Source organism: Eulemur rufifrons, chromosome 2, assembly GCF_041146395.1.
Source record: "Eulemur rufifrons isolate Redbay chromosome 2, OSU_ERuf_1, whole genome shotgun sequence".
Taxonomy (NCBI): Eukaryota; Metazoa; Chordata; class Mammalia; order Primates; family Lemuridae; genus Eulemur; species Eulemur rufifrons.
In genome coordinates, this window is record NC_090984.1 from 15,620,534 (window position 1) to 15,638,154 (window position 17,621).

The window sequence follows — 17,621 nt, forward strand, 5'->3', positions numbered from 1 at the left end:
CGGGACAGGCTGGGGTGGGGGTGTCCAGGGTGCAGTTTCCCCTGCAGACCCCACATCAGGGCAGGTTTCAGAGACTTGGGAACATCCCAGTGGAGCTGCCCCTTCCTTGGAAGTTTCTTCAGGAAACGATGGGACACACCTTCATCGGGCACGTCACTCGCGGTGTTGTTTATAATAGACGTCATGAAATAAACAAGCGCGAATCGATTAGATTCTGTGAGCTGGACACTGGCAATTGGTCTCATGATGGTGATCATCTTTTAAAAAAAGAAATGTACCCAATCCACACCCAGAAACCACACTGAAAGAAGCAGGTGGCCTCAGAGCCATTGTGTTTGCTGTTCCTTCTGCTTGGAACTCTGTTCCCATCGGTGTTTGTATGTCTGATTGGCTCACTCCATGCAGGCCTAAACTTGAATGTCACTGCTTCCAAGAGGTCTTCCCACCCCGTCCCCAGACACCCTCACCTTCTAGAACCTCACCGTGCATTTCATTTTCCTTTTGGCATCTCATAGCTCTGCCTGGTGGCCCAGCACACAGTAGGTGCTCAGTAAACATTTGTGGAAGGAATGAATGACAATGACCACATGCTAATAACGGTTCTTCTCTGGGTGAGGGAAGGATTGTGGGTAATTTTTATTTTCTTCTATATGCTGATTTCCCCTAATTTTCTGCTGCACGCGCCTATTTTATAATTAGAAGAAAAGTTATTTTGAAAAAAAACCCCAAATGTCCCAGCTGCGAGAGCTGACGTGATCTAGGCCCCGTGTTCCTCCCCAAGGGCAGCTGCCTCCTGGGTGTGCACAGAGGACGTATGGACCAAAGGTTCCAGGGCTCGCAGGGGTCAGCCTTCAAGGGCACTGGGTGGGCAAGGCAGTCTGGGAGGGCTTCCTGGAGGTGCTTGCTCTGTCAGGGTGCTCAGGACAAAAACCCTGGAGTCATGCTCAAGTCTCCTTTTTCTCTCACACCCTGCAACCAGCCCTCTAGAAAATTCCACTGGGGGGTCCAGTCTGCCTTCGCAGTCACCTGCAATGTGCCCACGCTGCCCTGGTCCAGCTCCATCACTGCCCATCTGAACCAGCCTAATCACCCCTGCCTTGGTCCCCTGGCTGCCACTGACAGCAGCCAAGGGCGCCTGTGAGCACCTGGGTCAGCTCTCATCCTTCCTCTGCCTGCAGTCTCCCATGGCTCCCACCTTCCTTGGGGTCAAAGCTCAAGACCTCCCTGCAGCCCACCAGGCCCTGCATGACCTGCCCCGTCCCCTCCCTGCCCTACCCTCCTCCCTCTCTCCCCCTCCTCACTCTGTTCCAGCCACACGGGCCTCCTCACTGTGCCTCCAACATGCCAGGCTCAGTCCTGCCCCAGGGCCTTTGTACATTCTGTTCCCTCTGCCTGGAATGCTCTTCCCCGTAAACATCCACATCTCTGTCACATCCCCTCACTGCCTCTAGATCTGTGCTCACATGTCACCTCCCCTCTCCCCTACCCTCTACTGTGCCATCCTGTCCCACAACCCCTCCCCTCTTCATAGCATTTACCGCCATCTCACCCATGGTATATCTCATTTCTTTTGTTTCCTGTTTGTCACCCTGGTTGGAGCGTGAGAGCAGCCATCCTTGTCAGTCTTGGTCACTGCTGTGCCTAGACCTAGGCCTGGCATGGGTGTTCGGAAATGTTTGTTTAACAAAGGGCAAGTGAAGATACCTGCTTTGTGACAATGGCACCACACAGTGTGGCTTTTGGGGAGAATAAGAAGGTTGGAGGTGGCCCTCCTTGGTGAGGATGGTCCTGATCTTCGTGTAAATGCTTGCTGAGAAATTCTTGTGTATTGTGATGACCAGGACAGACCTGGCTCTGCCTTCTGGGGCCACGGTCTGGTGGGAGAGGTCGGGTTGTGAACAGGCGGTTAACATATGGGCCAATCAGAGCCATGGTGGGGACATTCAGGGCTCTGTGCAGACGGGGCCACTAAGCTGAGGGGGAGGCCCCCTGGCCTGTCTCCCCCACTCCCTTGGGGGTGGCTGTATTCCCAGCCCACTGCAGTCACGGCCACTGAATGGGGGCAGTAGGTCGTCTCCACGGAGACATGGGCAGGAGGCCCAAGAGGGCAGGGCTGGCCAGCCCTGGGCCACATGCCTGAGTCCTGGGCAACCCAGAGATGGGCACATTTGCCCGAGGTCACACAGCCCTGAGTGTGCTGACAGTGTGGATTCATTGAGGCCTGTTGTCACAGTCTCCCATTTTGAGCAGCACCGCCTGTGAGCTCCATGTCAAAGCGGCAGGTGGGGAGTCTGCATCCAGACATTCATAGAGCACCTACTGTGTGCACGGTGCTTAGTGGACTCCAGCTCAGGCCGTGCAGCCAATGTCGGGGAGATTCTGCGCTCCGTTTTGCAGATGGGGAAACTGAGGCACAATGAGGAAAAAGAGCAGTTTGGGACCGCCCAGTGAGGGAGCACTGGGTGCTGGGGAGGGGAGAGGTGCGTGCGGAGGAGGCACGGGAGGGTGCAGGGGTGTGGATGGCTGCCTCCCAGGCCGGGCACATCGCGTTGGCGGGCACGTCGCGTTGGCGGTGGGGTTGGTCCCGCGCGCTCTGCTGGACCCGGAGGCATTTCCTCCAGCGATGGGGGCAGATGGCCCCCCGGTACCCCGAGCCCCGCCGGGCGGCCGCGTTCCCGGCCTCTCCCGTGGAGTTTTCAAACCCGCACCCCGGCAGCAGCGCGCGCTCCGATTGGCCGCCCGGGGAGGACCGTCCCGCCCTCTCCCCTCCCTCCGCCCCACCGGTGTAGCGGGCCTGGCACGGCGGCACCATCTGTTTCCAATCTGGCCCGCGCTCTCCGCCCCCTCCTCAGGGCTGGGGCGGGGGCGGGGGGCCCCTGCCACGGCGTCTCCCATTCATCCCCCCCACCCCAGCGGGAGGTCTAGGGGTGGGAGGGGAGAGCCTCTGCGCCTGCCCCTCCCCCGCCCTCCGGGTCAAGGCCTCGCGTCCAGCCCAGACTAGGGGGGTCTGTCTGTCCCTCCCCGACCTTGTGTATTTGGGTGTGTTGGGGGAGCCGCCTCCGTTGCCATGGCCACAGTGGGAGCTGGGGATGGGGGGCAGGGCGGGGGCCTCCGATGGGACCTTCTTCCGAAGGGAGGAGGGGGTCCTGGGTCGTGGCCTCTGGGCGCCCCCTCTCCCGGTGCCGCACAGACGGGGCTCCCCTCGGGTCCGCACCCCACCCCCCTGCCCCACTTCCGGCCAGGGCCCCGGCCAGGGCCCCGCCCTCCGCCCGCTCCCAGGCCCCCTCCCCGGGCCCGCCCCCCGGCGGCCCCGCCCGAAGGCCCCGCCCCGGCCCCGCCCCCAGGCCGAGCTCCCCGGGCCGAGGCCTCTCCCGAGTCCGCGCCGCGCCGCGCTCCGCTCTGGGCGGCCCGAGCGGGCGACGGGGACGGCTGCGGCGGGCCCTGCGGAGGCAGCGCGGGGCGGCCCGACCTCCCGGCCGCGGGGTGAGTGCGCCTCTGGCCCCCTCCCAGCGCGAGGCCCTGTCCGCGTCCGGCTTTGTCCCCCTCCTCGCTCCCTCTCCGGGCTCCGAGGGGGGGACCCCCGCGTCCCCTGCCCGCCCAGCGCGGGCCTGGCTGGGGAGGGGGCCGCCTTCCAGGGACAGCTTGGGCCTGCTCCCCGCACCGCTCGGGCCCATCCTGGCACTTTAGAGAACTCCGGACTGCTGTGCTCTGCGGGCCCCCTCCCCCGCCTGGCCCCCTGCCCGACCTCCTCCCTCACCTCCCCCCGGCCTCCCGCTACCTCCCGGGGGCGGAGCCAGCGCGGGGCAGCCAGCTTCGTGCCAGCCCGGGGAGCTCTCATTGGGGACTTCGCAGACCGCGGAGGGGCGGGCAGAGGTGGGGGTTGTGGCTGGCATCCCTACTCTTAGCCACCGGCCCCCAGAATCACAGAAAGTTTCCCTCCCTCCATCTGTCCCTGCGCCCCTTCGGGCCTGCAGATAGATCCCGGGTCGATGCTGTGCTTTGTCGGGGCTTCAATGAACTGGGGACATGGGGACCCCGGGAGGGGCCTTGGTGTTCCCTTCTGCGACGGGCAAGGCAGCTCACACCTTTGCGTCCCCCGCTCCCGATCCTGGCTCCAACCTTTACAGACCCCAGAGTCCTGGGCTTATGGAGTTTGGGGACCCCTGAAGGGCTTCCTGCCGACTCCCAGGCTGGCCCCAGCGCCAAGCCCTGCCTGCTGCTTTGAGAGCCTCGTCTCCACCCTTCAAGGCTTGGGCAGACCCCCCCGCCCACGGGGCAGACATAAGGCAGCCCCCCTTCCTAGGACTCCCCTGCTTGCGGTCGTCTTTCTCTGTGGCCTCAGTTTCTCCCTCTGGAGTGGAGGTGATCACAGGAGTGATGTGAATGAAGTGCCAGTTGGGGCCAGGCATGCAGTAGGCGGCCAGTGCATGCTGGGGTGCGAAGGAGCCTTCCAGCCAGGGGTGATGGGCCCACAATGGGAGCAGAGCTGTGGCAGAGGCGGCTAGAGGGGGTCTTGATCCAGCCTGGGGTACCCAGGAGGGCTTCCTGGAGGAGCCAACAGCTCAGCCGAGACTTGAGGATGAGCATGAGGGCTGCGGTTTGATGGGGGAATGAGGAAGGGTGTGCTGGGTGGAAGGAACAGTGTGTGCCCCTGTGGGAGCCAGAAGGCTGCATGTAGGGGCTCCAAGGGGGCAGGGGAGTGAGGTGCCAGGGGTGTGGCCGGGTGTGACGGGATCGGCAGCGCCCAGGTTGGCAGCTCTGGAGGCTGTTTAGGAGTCTGGGTTTTAGTAGACTTAGAGGGGAGCCATGGAGGGTTTTAGAGCAGAGAAGAAGCAGGGCTGGACCAAGGAAGAGTCCCGGGGAGGGGGCAGGAATCCACAGGGACTCAGGCTCAGCTGGAGGTTGGGGGATCACGTGGCTGCGGCTTCAAGGATGAGTTAACAGGTGGGCTAGCCAGGGAAGGGTGTACCTGCTGGGGGGACCTGTGCTGAGAAACGCTGAGGCCTGAGGCAGTGCATTCTGGGAACGGCAGTGCCTTGCGGGAAGGGGGTGGCACAGGGTCACATGTGTGCATTGTGAAGGGCCCCGAATGCCAAGCAGGGCAGCTGGGAGCCCCGGTGTGTGTGTGATAGAGCAGGGGTGCACCCACATCTTGGCGTCTCAGGGTGTTCCCCGAAGCCATCCTGGGGGACACGCTGGCAAGGCGAGCTCGGTAGCTTGGGCACCTGGGGCATGGGGACTCTGGGCTCAAATCCCAGCCCAGCCAAGCCCCCTCTTCCACGCCTGGCCCTCGGGAGCTGCCCTCAGGAGGAAGGACGGGGAGCGTTTGGCAGGGCTCGGCACCCGGCAGGCCCCAGCGGACGGTAATGATTTCCCCTTCTGGGGCTGGGCCTGGTTCTCCGTCTGTCCCACCCATCCACTCCTGGCCTCGGGGACCCTTGGGGACAGCGTCTGCCTGTCCTCCCAATACCAATCCATAGTCAATTAAAGCCGGATCCCTCGGCCTGGCCCTCCGTTCTGGGAAGGGTGGCAGGGCCGGCCCCACCCAGCTCCGCCCTGAGCTGTTTCCTGGTGGGAGGGACACCGAAGCCTCGAGAGGGACAGGGCCTTGGCCAGAGCCACCTGAGTCGACCAGTGGCCACAGAGCTGGAGCCCGGGCTGGGGGTTCGCCTGCCGTCCGCTTGGCTCGACACGTGAGTGACCCGGGAGTCCGGGGAGGCCCGGGTGCTGAGGCCGAGCAAGCGGGGTTGCAGGTCGGGGCGGTTGGGGGTGGGGAGGTCGTGCACAGTTGGGGGTCTTTTTTCTGTGCCCCTCTTAGCCTCTCCTGCCCTGGTGCTATGGGGGGGGGCCCTGAGAGTCAGGACTGGGCAGATAAGCCCCCAGAGCCCCCCAGGACAGGGTAGACAGACCCTGCGGCTGGAGACAGGGCCAGGAGAAGCACCTCCTCTGCCCGATGAGACCCGCCTCGCGCAGGTGACACAGCCTGTTGGCTGCCCGGCCCTGGGTCATAATCACCCCTTTATGTTCCCTGGACCGCGTGGGCACACAAAGCCGGCTCCGGGATCGCGTGACCCACACCCTGGCGCCTGGCTGGAATGAGTGCCCACTCGCCCCCAGTGAGCGCAGCATGGGAGCCCCCAGAGGCGGCTCAGCAGGCTGTACTGGGGCCAGAGAGGGTCATCCACTTTCCTGACATCACACAGCAGCCGCAGAAAGACACAGCCCCGTGGTGGGGCAAATCCCGGCTCTTGTGCAAGCCTCAGTTTCCTGGTCTGTGCAAGTGGTGGGCAGCTCAGCACATGACAGCCAGGCAGGCGGGTGGGGACCCTCCCTGGGCCCCGGGTCCAGCAGCCACTCCCTTCCTTCTCCCCACCCCCGGCTCAGCGCCATTTAGTACCTGTTATTTCCTACAGTCTACAGGGGCAGCCGTTCCCTGCTAATGGCCACACCACCTCCTGGGAGCTTGCGGCTTGCTGCGCCCACCTTTGTTTCCCCATGTTGGCGGTGGCAGGGCTGGTGGCCCGGGCCGCTTTGTTGCAAGAGGAGCATGGTGGAGGGCTGGCCTGGTGCCAACCTGATAACATCCCTCCCTGCCTAGGGCTGCAGAAGGCCCTGGCTGGCCCGTGGGTCTTGTTCATATATGCCCTTCTGCCCTCATCTGTCCCGTTTCCGTCCTGGGACCTCTGGGACCTTCCTGTGCAGAGCCACCTTCACCCCCTATTCATATTCACCCTTAGTCCTCAGCCAAGTAGTAATAACATTAAATCCAAGAGCAGCCCATGCAAAGGCCCTGGGGCAGGACTGTGCCTGGCATGTTGGAGGCACAGCAAGGAGGCCCATGTGGCTGGAGCATGGTGAGGGGGGAAAGAGGAGGAGGATGGGAGGGTGAGGAGGGGACGGGGCAGGTTGTGCAGGGCCTGGTGAGCCGCAGGGAGGACTTGGGCTTTGACCCCAAGGGAGGTGGGAGCCATGGAGGGCTGTGGGCAGAGGAGGGACGGGCCCTGACTCAGGTGCCCACAGGTGCTTTCTGGCTTGTGTGGGTGGGACAGACTGAGTGTCTGGGGCCGGAGCTGGGAGGCCAGGACGGAGGGGACCGTGTTGGTTCAGTGGGCAGTGATGGGCTAGAGCAGGTGGGGTTGGAGGAAGGGGTGAGAAGGGGCAGGTTCTGAAGGCAGAGCTGATGGGACTTGTGGATCCTCCCCTGAACCCTGAAATAAGAGCCCCCACGCAGGGACTTCCTGGAACCAGGAGGAGGTGGGAGGGTCGTGGGCTTGCTGGGTTCTGCCCTTGCCACAAGCAGCCCCTCAAGGGAGGACTGGCGCTTGAGGGACCCTGGAACTTTCTGTGTCCTCTGTTGGCGGTGTCTCATCCCCTCTGCCAGGACCCTCCGTGCAGGTGACCTCCACCCATGCCCTCTGGGCTGCAGGCTTGCTGTGCTGCCTCAGTTTCCCCAGTTGCTCTCGGAGGGCCCGCCCAGCTGACCCAAGTTGTCCGGGCCTGACCACCTCCTACACCGCGTAGCCCAGCGGATGTGCGTCTGCAGGTGGGGCCAGCCACTGTGGTCACCCTGGCCCCAGCTGGCCATGGGCTGTTTTCTCCCTCTGGGGTCACCACCCTCCTTGTTGGCTACTTTGGCTTTTAAAGGGCCAGGGCAGGGGACCAGGATAAGGGACAGTGCTCTGGGCTCCATTTTCTCCATCTGCCCGGTCCCTGGCTGTTTGTGTCCAAGGCATGTTTGTGGTCTGACTGCGTGTACCTGTCCCGTAGTCTGGCTGTGTGCACATGTGTGAGCAGGAAGGGAGTCTGACTTTGCACGTCTGCATGTGTCGTGTGGCCTGTGCACGCGTGGTCTGCAAGCGTGTGGCCTGTGGTCTGACTGTCCGTGTGTGACGTCTAGCTCCGTGTGCACCTGTAGCTACCTGATCTGACCACGTTGACTGCGTGTTCGTAATGACATTTGCCCAGGGCCCAACCGTGTATATGTACTGCCTGCCCGGCTGTGACCACGCGTGTGTATCTTGTTTGACGTGGTGTGTCTTTAAGACCTGATTCTGTGCGTGTCTGTGTTTGTGGTCTGACTGTGTGCAGTGTTTGCCTGACTCCGTGCGCGCGTGTGTGTGTGTGCAGGCGTGCAGCCAGCCGTCTCTTGCCTACGTGAATGCATCTGTGTCCACGTCTGCTCTCCCTGTTTGCCTGTGGCCTGACTGTGTGCCGGTGGCCTGACTGTGTGCCGGTGGCCTGACCGCAGGCATTGTTCTCTGCATCTGGTCCCGCGGTGTGCACATTGATCCTCTCAACCCTGTTCCTCTCCCTGGGCTGTGACCCGGCCGCCACCGGCCCAGCCTTCCCCTGAGGCCGCCCCAGGGCTGGGCGAGGTGACCGCAGCTGGGTATTTCGGGAACCAGAATCACAGGGGCTGCCCCGTCATTATGTGGCACCGGTCCCTGTGGCTGCAGCTTGGACCCACCCAGGGCACGACCTGGGGTGGGTGCATGCCTGGCCGGGCCACAAAGACCGCTTCCTCCGGCCCCTCCTCAGTCCTCTGGTCCTCTGCCGTGGCTGGGGCCAAAGAGGAGATTGGGGAAATGGGGAGGGGGCAGGTCCAGAGGTCAAGATGTGTGACGAGGGACCCTTCTGCCCTTGGAGAATTGAGGTTCTTGTGGGAGAAACAGATGCTGAGTGATGAACATTCTAGTTTAATTTGGGAACTGGGGTAGGTGCCACGCAAGGTGATCTTAGTCATTCCTGAGGCTCTGGCATGTGAAATGGAGGTGGGACTTGACCTTCAGGGAGCAGAGAGGGTTTCCTGAGGAAGTGGCAGCTGAGCGGAGACTGTCATGTGGCGGGGGACAGTATTCCAGGCAGAGGGCACGGCGGAGGCGAAGGCTCAGAGGTGGGCCTGAGCTCGGCCGACATGGCCGTGGCCCCACGTGAGAAGAGGAGGTGAGGTCAGCTGGAGTGGCTTCCCCTGGGGGCTTCGGGAGCCATGGGAGGTATTAGAGCAGGGCAGGCACAGGTTAGGTGTGTGGGAAGGACCCCTCTGGTGACCCGGAGTGGCCAGGTTATGGGGCCAAGCAGCAGCAAAGGCTGCAGTCTTCTCCTCCCTGAGAAATTGAGGGTTCAGAGCCCCCCTGAAGTGCTCGTCCTGGGTCGGGTCTTGGGCCGAGTCACGGGCACAGCCTGGGCTTGGGGACTTAGGCTGGGGTTACAGCTTCCCCCAGAACTGAGGCTTAGCTGGAGTTCGGGAGCCGCCTTAGTCCATTTGGGCCGCAGTAATAAAATGCCACAGACATAGTGGCTTGTAAATGACACAGATGTGTTTCTCATCATTCTGGGGGCTGGGAGGTCCAAGGTCGAGGTGCTGGGATTTGGTGTGTGCCGAGGGCCATCTGTAGTTGGTGGGCGGCGTCTTCTCACTGCGTCCTCAGGTGGCAGAAGCGGGGAGGGAGCTCTCTGGCGGCTCTTTTATGAGGGACACCGGCCCCATTCACAAGGGCTCCCCTTTGCCACCTAATCAGCTCCCCACACCTCCGCCTCCTAATGCCAACGTGCAGGGGTCAGGCTTCAGCAGATGGATTTGGGGGCGACACAAGCATTCCTCCCCTAGCAGGGGCTCACACTCTCAGTCCATCCGTCATCCCGTGACACTTCCCTATCGTCCTGTGACCATACCCCCCGCAACCCTCCCGTGCCCCTCTGTGGCCCTCCCGGGGTCCATGAAGGTCCCTGGATTTCCTTGCTGTCCTCTCACGGCCACCTGTTGTCTCTGCAGACGCTGCCCCATCTGACGCTCGGCTCCAGGCCTGTCTGTGAGGGACCCGGGAGGCCAGCCCCCTCCAGGGCGGAGGGCGGAGGTCACTGCCAAGCATGGCACCCGCCTGCGGCCCTGGCGTGGCGTCTGTGGTTGGTCCCGTGGGTCTCCTCGTGGTCCTGCTGGTTGGAGGCTGCACAGGAGAAGGTAAGAGGCTGGTGCGGGGCGCGAGGGGGTCCGAGTGTGCATGTCCGGGTGCGTGTGTGAGCACATGTCCCCACCTCCTCCCTGGGGCCCCTCCTCTTGCCAAATGGAGCTTGTGTGCCCGTGAGTGAAGCGGAGTGCCTGGTGTGTGCGGGCCCCGAGAGACTCAGCGATAAATAATATAATGCTATTAATAGAGCAGTAACAGTAACGATGACGGTGATTTTCCCAGCATCGACTCTGCATCAAGCTTGGTGCTAAGCACAGACTCTACCTGCTTCGTGTCCCTTGAGCCTCACAAAACCCAGTATACCGGTTTGGTTCCCTTCCACATTTCCCGATGAGAGAAAACAAGGCTCAAAGGATGTAACGGACTTGAGATCACTCCTTAGTGAGCCACAGAGTTCGCCTTCCCTTGCAGCAAACGGAAACACCAGCACCTGGTGGCAGACACAAGGGCAGACAAACTTTTCCAGGTGGAGGCAGGGGAGGCTTCTTGAGAGAAAGGGCATTGGGGTTGGGGTTTTGCAGCTGTGTAGGAGTTTGCTGATGGAAAAGCCATTCCCGGTAGGGGTGACAGCACATGGAAAAGGCCTGGAGGTCAAAGAGTTGGTATAGTCTAGAGGTGGGCAAGGCTGCGTTTCTGACTGTGACGTGGAGGATGAGAATCAGTTTGGGGCCCAATGTCAAGGTCTATCCCACCACGAAGGACTTAGAGGAGGCATCACTCAGGCCCATGGGGACATGGTGGTCAGAGCAATAGGGAGAGAGACAGTGTTCCCCAGTCAGGCTGGGTTTGAATCCTGGCACCGCTGCACACCTGCTGTGCGACCTCAGGCCAGTGACTGTGTGACCTTGGGCCAGTGACATAAGCGCCTCCACCTGCCATAACAGGGCATATGACATTATTCATATCCCAGCATTCTTGTAACAAGGCTGTGCAATAAGCCCCTGCCTGATGCCTGGCACATAGTGGGCCTGAGATCCTGCGTTACCACAAGCATAGGAAGTATTACTGCCGAGTGAGGACACTGCAGCATACGCCCCTCCCTTGTCCATTTGTGCTTTTTCTTGTTTTCATGCTGTTTTTATGCCTTACGCATTCAGATCAGTCACCACGATCTGGTGAGGTCAGTGCTATTATCATCCCTGTTGTACAGCTGGGGAAACTGAGGCATAGCAAGGTTAAGTCACAGCCAGGAAGTGGCCATGCTGAGATTTGAACCTGGGCTGCCTCGTGCCAGAGCCCGGGTTCCTGCCCACTCTCCCCGCTTGGGGCCAGCGGCCGGGTGTGCCTGGGCCATGATCTGTCCGGCCACCCCCAGGGCCTGTGCCTTCCTGGGCTCTGTTCCCTGCAGTGGGAATGACAGGCCTTCGGTACCGAGCACATTTAATTTTTCTTTCATTCATTCATTCATTCGCCTTGGCACTGTGGACATTTGGAGCCGGCTCACTCTGTGTGCTGGGGGCCATCCTGTGCATTGTGGGACATTCAGCGGCAACCTTGGCTTCCGCCCCCTCAATGCCATTCGTACCCCAGCCCCAGCCGTGACAGCCAAAAATGTCTCCAGACAACCTTGTCTCCCCCCCAGGTGAGAACCACTGGTTTCACATACATGGGCTGAATAAATAATAAAAGTTACTGGCCGGGCGCGGTGGCTCACGCCTGTAATCCTAGCACTCTGGGAGGCCGAGGCAGGAGGATCGCTCGAGGTCAGGAGTTCAAGACCAGCCTGAGCAAGAGTGAGACCCCGTCTCTACTAAAAATAGAAAGAAATGATCTGGACAGCTAAAAATATATATATAGAAAAAAAAAAAATTAGCCAGGCATGGTGGCACATGCCTGTAGTCCCAGCTACTCGGGAGGCTGAGGCAGGAGGATCGCTTGAGCCCAGGAGTTTGAGGTTGCTGTGAGCTAGGCTGACGCCACGGCACTCTAGCTAGGGCCACAGAGCGAGACTCTGTCTCTCAAAAAACAAAAAAACAAAAAAAAACACGTTACTACTTCAGCGTCCTGCCCCAGTGATAACGATCCGCCTCCGGCATCATGTGTCTCTGTCATCCCAGTGAGGCCTCAGGAGCCCTGGAGCTGGGAGCGTCCCTATTACAGGTGGGGAAACTGAGGCTGCAAAGTGGAGGTCACAGAATTTGGAGACACTCCCGGCCTGACTTCGAATCGTGGCAGGTCTTGGCCCTTGTAGATCTGTTCAGTGAGATTTTAATAAGCACCTACTGGGTGCCTGGTGCTATTTTAGGCAAAGGAGGCAAAACACACATCCCGCCCCCTTATAGAGCTGATGTTCCGGTGAGGGGGAGACACCTAAGTGTGTTGGGTGGTGGGTGTGCCAGGGAGATGAAGGTGGGGGGGAGGCCGTGGGGGAGTGGCTACAGTGAGGAGGTGGCATCTGAGCAGAGACCCGGAGGAATTCATGAGTGTCTGGAGGAAAGGTGTCCCAAGCAGAGCGTACAGCTGATGCAAAGGCCCTGGGGCAGGATGCGCCTGGCATGTTGGAGGCGTAGCCAGGAGGCCCATGTGGCTGGAGCAGAGTGAGGAGGGGAGGGCAGGGAGGGGCCTGGGGAGGACTTGGGCTCTGACCCAGTGGAAGGTGGGAGCTGTGGAGGGCTGTAGACAGAGGAGAGACAAGCCCTGACTTGGGTGCTCACAGGCGCTCTCTGGCTGCTGCCGTGGGGAGGATGGGCTCCAGGGGCCGAAGGCAGAGACAACCTCACCGGTCTAGGTGAGTGACGAGGGAGGTATGACCCAGGATATTGGCACCAGGCATGTCCCGGAAGCCTGCTCAGTGGGCTCTGTAATTATTCCGGTATTGCTGCAGGTGTCGGTAGTGACCTTGACTCAAACCCAGGTCTCCCGTCTCCAAGGCTGGGGCAACTTGACCGATAGTAGGTGGGTCTGTCTAGCAGGAGCCCCGTCAGCTGGGGCCTGGCAGGGGGCCGTGGACATCGTGGTTGGCACTGATGGCTGTAGGACGTGGCCTGGGTCCTTGGGGAGCACACAGGGAGGCGGCTGTTGTGGCAGCCGAAGCTTTTACCAGCCGCACCAAGGGGAACGGTATCTGCTCTAGAAACAGCTCCCGGTCCACTGGGGCCTTCCCGGGATGCTGTGGGCCAGCCCTGGCGGGGTTGGAGGGGATGGAGTGGGAGGGTCATAGACTCTGGCACCAGATTCTTCTCTGCAGTATCTGAAATGGAAAAACAGAAATCAGGCCAAGCCAGGCCACGAAGCAGGAGGACTCAGGCCCCAGCCTCCAGAAAGATCTGGGTTCTCTTCCTAGCTTCTTTGACGTTGGCATCACCACTCTGAACTTCAGTCTCTTCATCTGAGAAACACGGACACCCACAGTACTTGTGATTGATAAAGACCCTCAACCCCATTTGTCCAGCATGCATTGTCTCTAGGACACTGGAGCTGGCTGGGACAAAGTTGCAATCCTAGCTCTGCCCATCACAAGCTGTGTGACCCAGGGCAGGTCACTTAACCTCTCTGAGCCTCGATTTTGCTTCTCTGTGACACAGGCATAAGGATAGTGCTGAACCCCTCTCCAGGCCAGAGAAAGCTCTTCCAGGCTGGCTCAGTCTCAGAGCTGCCCAGGGAAGACTGAGATGGCAACTGCTGGGCCGAGGGGGAGCTTTGGGGAGGGCATGACCCCTCCAAGCCAGCAAGGTCGAGCATGCCATTTTCTCGAGGGTCACCAGACACGGGAAGGGTAGGGTCCCAGGGAACGAGGGCTGCTTTGTACCCTTCCTGCCAAGTGCCACGTAACTAGGTGTTTCAGCCCAGTGTGGTCAGGGCCTTGGTGGGGGACGCCCAGGCAGCTGTGGGGACGATGTCCCTCCTGACCCCGCCTGCAGTAATCTGAGAAGGCTCCCCGGGGGAGGTGCTGGCCCAGCCAAGGCTGCCAGCTGGAGGGAGGAGGAAGGGACTCCTGGAGGAAGGGACAGCACAGACCAGGGCTGAGTCCAGCTGGGGTCCCATCTCCCTCTCTGGATTGGAGGGTGCGAGGGGTGTGTTCTGGCTCCGAGTCATAAACAGGCAGCTTCTGCTCTTCCTTCCAGCAGCTCCCGAGGGAGGGTTTTACCAGAAGTAGGATTCTTGACCCGGCCACAGTGACTTTTCTCCATGTCCTTGGCCCGAGGACACATATGGCCCTGGGTCACCATTCTTGAGGCCAGAAGGAGGGGCGGCCCAGACAGTCGGAGCCAGGGAGGCAGGCCCAGCTCCAGGCCCAGTGCGGAGCAAAACATCTGCCCTGAATCAGGCTGCAGACCTGGGTGTGGTAGGAGCATAAGACGTGGGCTCGCGGGCAGAGCCCCGGGTTCAAATCCTGGTGCTGTCGTGTCTGAGCTCTGTGACCCCCTTACAAGCCCATTAAGGTCCCTGAATTTGCACAGTGTGACTAACCATCCCTGCCTCAGAGACATACACAAGAATGGAGTGAGACCACACGTGCCCGTACACAGGGGGTCTGCCAGTTTTTGAGCGAGATGGCCAGTGCAGACACATGTGGTCATATCAACAGGAGCAGAGTCTTGAATGAGGGAGGTGAGGCAGATCGCGCCACTGGGGCGGGGACTCCGTTTTGTTCAAAACCCAGCCTGAGCCATGAGCGGGAGGAGTTGGGGGGCCTGTGAGGACCCCGACTTGGAACCTGAGCTTCTCTGCATTTCTGAACAGCCAGAACTTTTTGGGTGAACTGTGGTCACTCTGCCCGTTTCTAGCCGATCCCAGAAGCTCAGACACCCAGTGTCACTCAAGTCCAAGTTGTTCAACCTCTGCCTGTCCTCAGACCCCAAACTGTTACTTCCTTTAAAAATTTTTTTTTACTTACTTTTTCTTTAATCAGCTTTTTTTATTTGAATAATTTTATTTCTAAAAATAATGTATCTTCAGTTCTCAGTCTAAAAGAGGTGCTAAAGTTCGAAGCCTGTTTTGTTTTTGTTATCATACAACAGCGTTGCCACGCTTACCCCTTTCTCTTTTTCCGACTTAATAGCATATCTCGCCCCTTCCCTAGTAGTTCACTTAAGAAGCGTCCTTGGCCCTCCATGTAGTCGCACTGTCTTCCCTTGCCGTTGTTCAAGCCCCTTTCGCTGGAGATGCAGATTGCTTCCTGGGTGATCTCTGTCGCAGCCCTCGCCTCTGCTGATAAAATTCTCAGCAGTGGCTCCATTCGTCTTGCGGGATACACTGTAACGTTATTGCGAAGGGAAGTCCTGTATCCCTCTGGGCGATTCAGAGTTCACTGTGGAAATACTCGATGCAGAGTAAACAGTGTTAGCGGATCCTGGGTAGATACTGTGTAGCCGGTGCCGGGTGCAGGGGGTCTAGGCTGCTCCCCGGTGGTAAAAGATACAGGATCTCCTGCTTGAGACTTTCTTGGAGAGAATGCATAGGTCGCGTCATTGTCGTGGGGGTGGGGTGCCGAGCTGGCCTGGTTGCAATGGGCTTGTTCAGTTGTGTTTGTATCCGAGCAAAGCCAGTGCCTTGCCGGGCCTGTGCCTCAGTTTCCCCATATATAAAATTCGTTTTACCCAGGTGGGGGCGGAGGGGCCGATAGGCACGTGGGTGCCCGTGGATGCCGTGGGGAGGGGCGGGGAGGTGTTCGCTGGCATCGTGTCTTCTTTCCCTTCCTCCTCTCGCCAGCCCTGCTGGCCCCATGTGCTACCCCTGTGGCTGGACGGGGGGCTGGAGGGCATGTTTGTGTGGCTCCGTGGGGTCCTGGCCGCATACCGGGACCCACCAGAGCCCCCCGTCTTCCTGCTGTATCCCCAGAGCCCCCCAGGTTTATCAAAGAACCCAAGGACCAGATCGGCGTGTCAGGGGGCGTGGCCTCTTTTGTGTGTCAGGCCACGGGCGACCCCAAGCCACGGGTGACGTGGAACAAGAAGGGCAAGAAGGTCAACTCTCAGCGCTTTGAGGTGAGTCCACGTGGGGGGAGGCAGACTCGGGCCCGCGCTCCCCCAAGACAGGGCCATAGCAGCTCCGCCACGGAAGATGTCACAGACGTGTTCCCCGGGTGGAGCATGGGCGGCGGTGGCCGGGGAAGCCTGACTGGGCACCCTCTCCAGCCAGGGCCCTTCTCTCCTCCGTCCCTCCCTGCCACGTGGCCTTACCTGCCGTGCCCTTTCCGTGTGGCTTCAAGCAAGGCCCTGAGCTCTCTGAGTCTGCTCGCACAGCACATGGCACACAGGAGGAAACTCACAACTCTGAACATAGACACGTGATCAGACACGCACGTTTCCACATCCCACATGCCTTCATATGTCTTTGCATGCCTGTCCCCTGGGCTTGCATGCACGTCACCTGCACACATGCACGTAATCCCTTCCGTCCCTTACCGAATGTGCCCAGGCCCGAGTTTCCGCCTCGAGCACATTGACGCTGGACACTTGCATACATGCGTTCACCACCTCCAGCTCTGCGCTCAGACTAGCCTGGATGGGGACCTTCCTGGGTGGGACCCCAGGCTCACCCTGTCTTCCCCCCACCCCTGCCCATGGCAGACGATCGAGTTTGACGAGAGCGCAGGGGCTGTGCTGAGGATCCAGCCGCTGAGGACACCCCGGGATGAAAACGTGTACGAGTGTGTGGCCCAGAACTCAGTGGGGGAGATCACAGTCCATGCCAAGCTCACTGTCCTCCGAGGTACGGGGCTCCCCAGGGCGGGTGGGGGAGGAACTGGACCCCAGACTCTGGGGACAGACACCAAAGGAATCCATAAAGGTGGCCCCAAACCCTCCTGCTTTTGATTTTTTTTTTGGTGGGGGAGGACGTTGATTTCCTTTCCGCAGCCTGTAACACCGCCGGGGCCCAGAGCCTACTGGTAGGGATTTATTGAGCCTTTGCAGGACAGAGAGGAGTTATGGGGCGACAGTCATCCACTTACCGTCTTCATCATGCTCTGCTGATTATAAAAGGCTGATCCAGCTCAAATTGGCTCAAGCAAGAAAGAATTAATTGGTTCATACGATTAAAATTCTGTGGAGAAGCCGGCTTCAGGCTTAGCTGGATCCAGGGGCTCATTTAATGTTCTCAGACCTCAGTCTCTGTCTTTCTCTTGGCTTTGTTTTCTTCCATATTGACTTATCTTTGGTAGGATTCCCCGAACCCCCAGTTAGCTTGGATCCCGTGCCCTGGGGGAAGAAAAAATATTCTGATTGTCCAAACTCTTCCCAGGAGGCAAGGGTGTGTCACCCACGTCGATAGTTGAGCAAGGGGTAATTCCCCCAAAAGAGGGAAGGATCAGTGGATGCCAGGCAGGCAGAAGCGGCTGCCTGTCACTTCCCCACAGGTGGACATGGGCCCACTGGCCTTGTTCAGGTGTTCTTGGGGCACCAGGAAATTGCTTTTTCATTGTTCAACATCATCATTCAGGCAGCCTCCCTGCCGACCCCTGCCCGGCTGCTCTATGCCGCCTTCTCCATGGCAACGTGGTTTTAGCACCTGGGCCTGAGTTCAAATCCCACCCGCCACTTTGTAGCTGAGTGACCTTGGGCAAGTTAATGAACCTCTCTGAGCTGCAGGTTTCACATCTCTAAAGCAGGGTAATGTGATCCTCGTCGCAAGGGGTGATCACGGGGACCCGATGAGTGGCCCGTGCTAGAGAGAGCAGCAGCATGCCACACCCGGTCAATTCTACTTTGCTGT

General features: G+C 59.9%; 1 protein-coding gene across 7 annotated transcripts in view; it reads left to right on the plus strand.

The window, feature by feature from the left end:
• The window catches only part of PTPRS (protein tyrosine phosphatase receptor type S), a 97,375-nt gene that overhangs the window by 29,459 nt on the left and 50,295 nt on the right, over positions 1-17,621 (plus strand). For all 7 annotated transcript variants that reach the window (XM_069479993.1, XM_069480043.1, XM_069480011.1 and 4 more), the window contains exons 2-4: positions 9,773-9,958; positions 15,747-15,892; positions 16,478-16,619. In XM_069479993.1, the coding sequence (XP_069336094.1) occupies positions 9,868-9,958; positions 15,747-15,892; positions 16,478-16,619 (379 nt within the window). In that variant the 5' untranslated portion in view covers positions 9,773-9,867. The remainder of the gene's footprint in view (positions 1-9,772; positions 9,959-15,746; positions 15,893-16,477; positions 16,620-17,621) is intronic.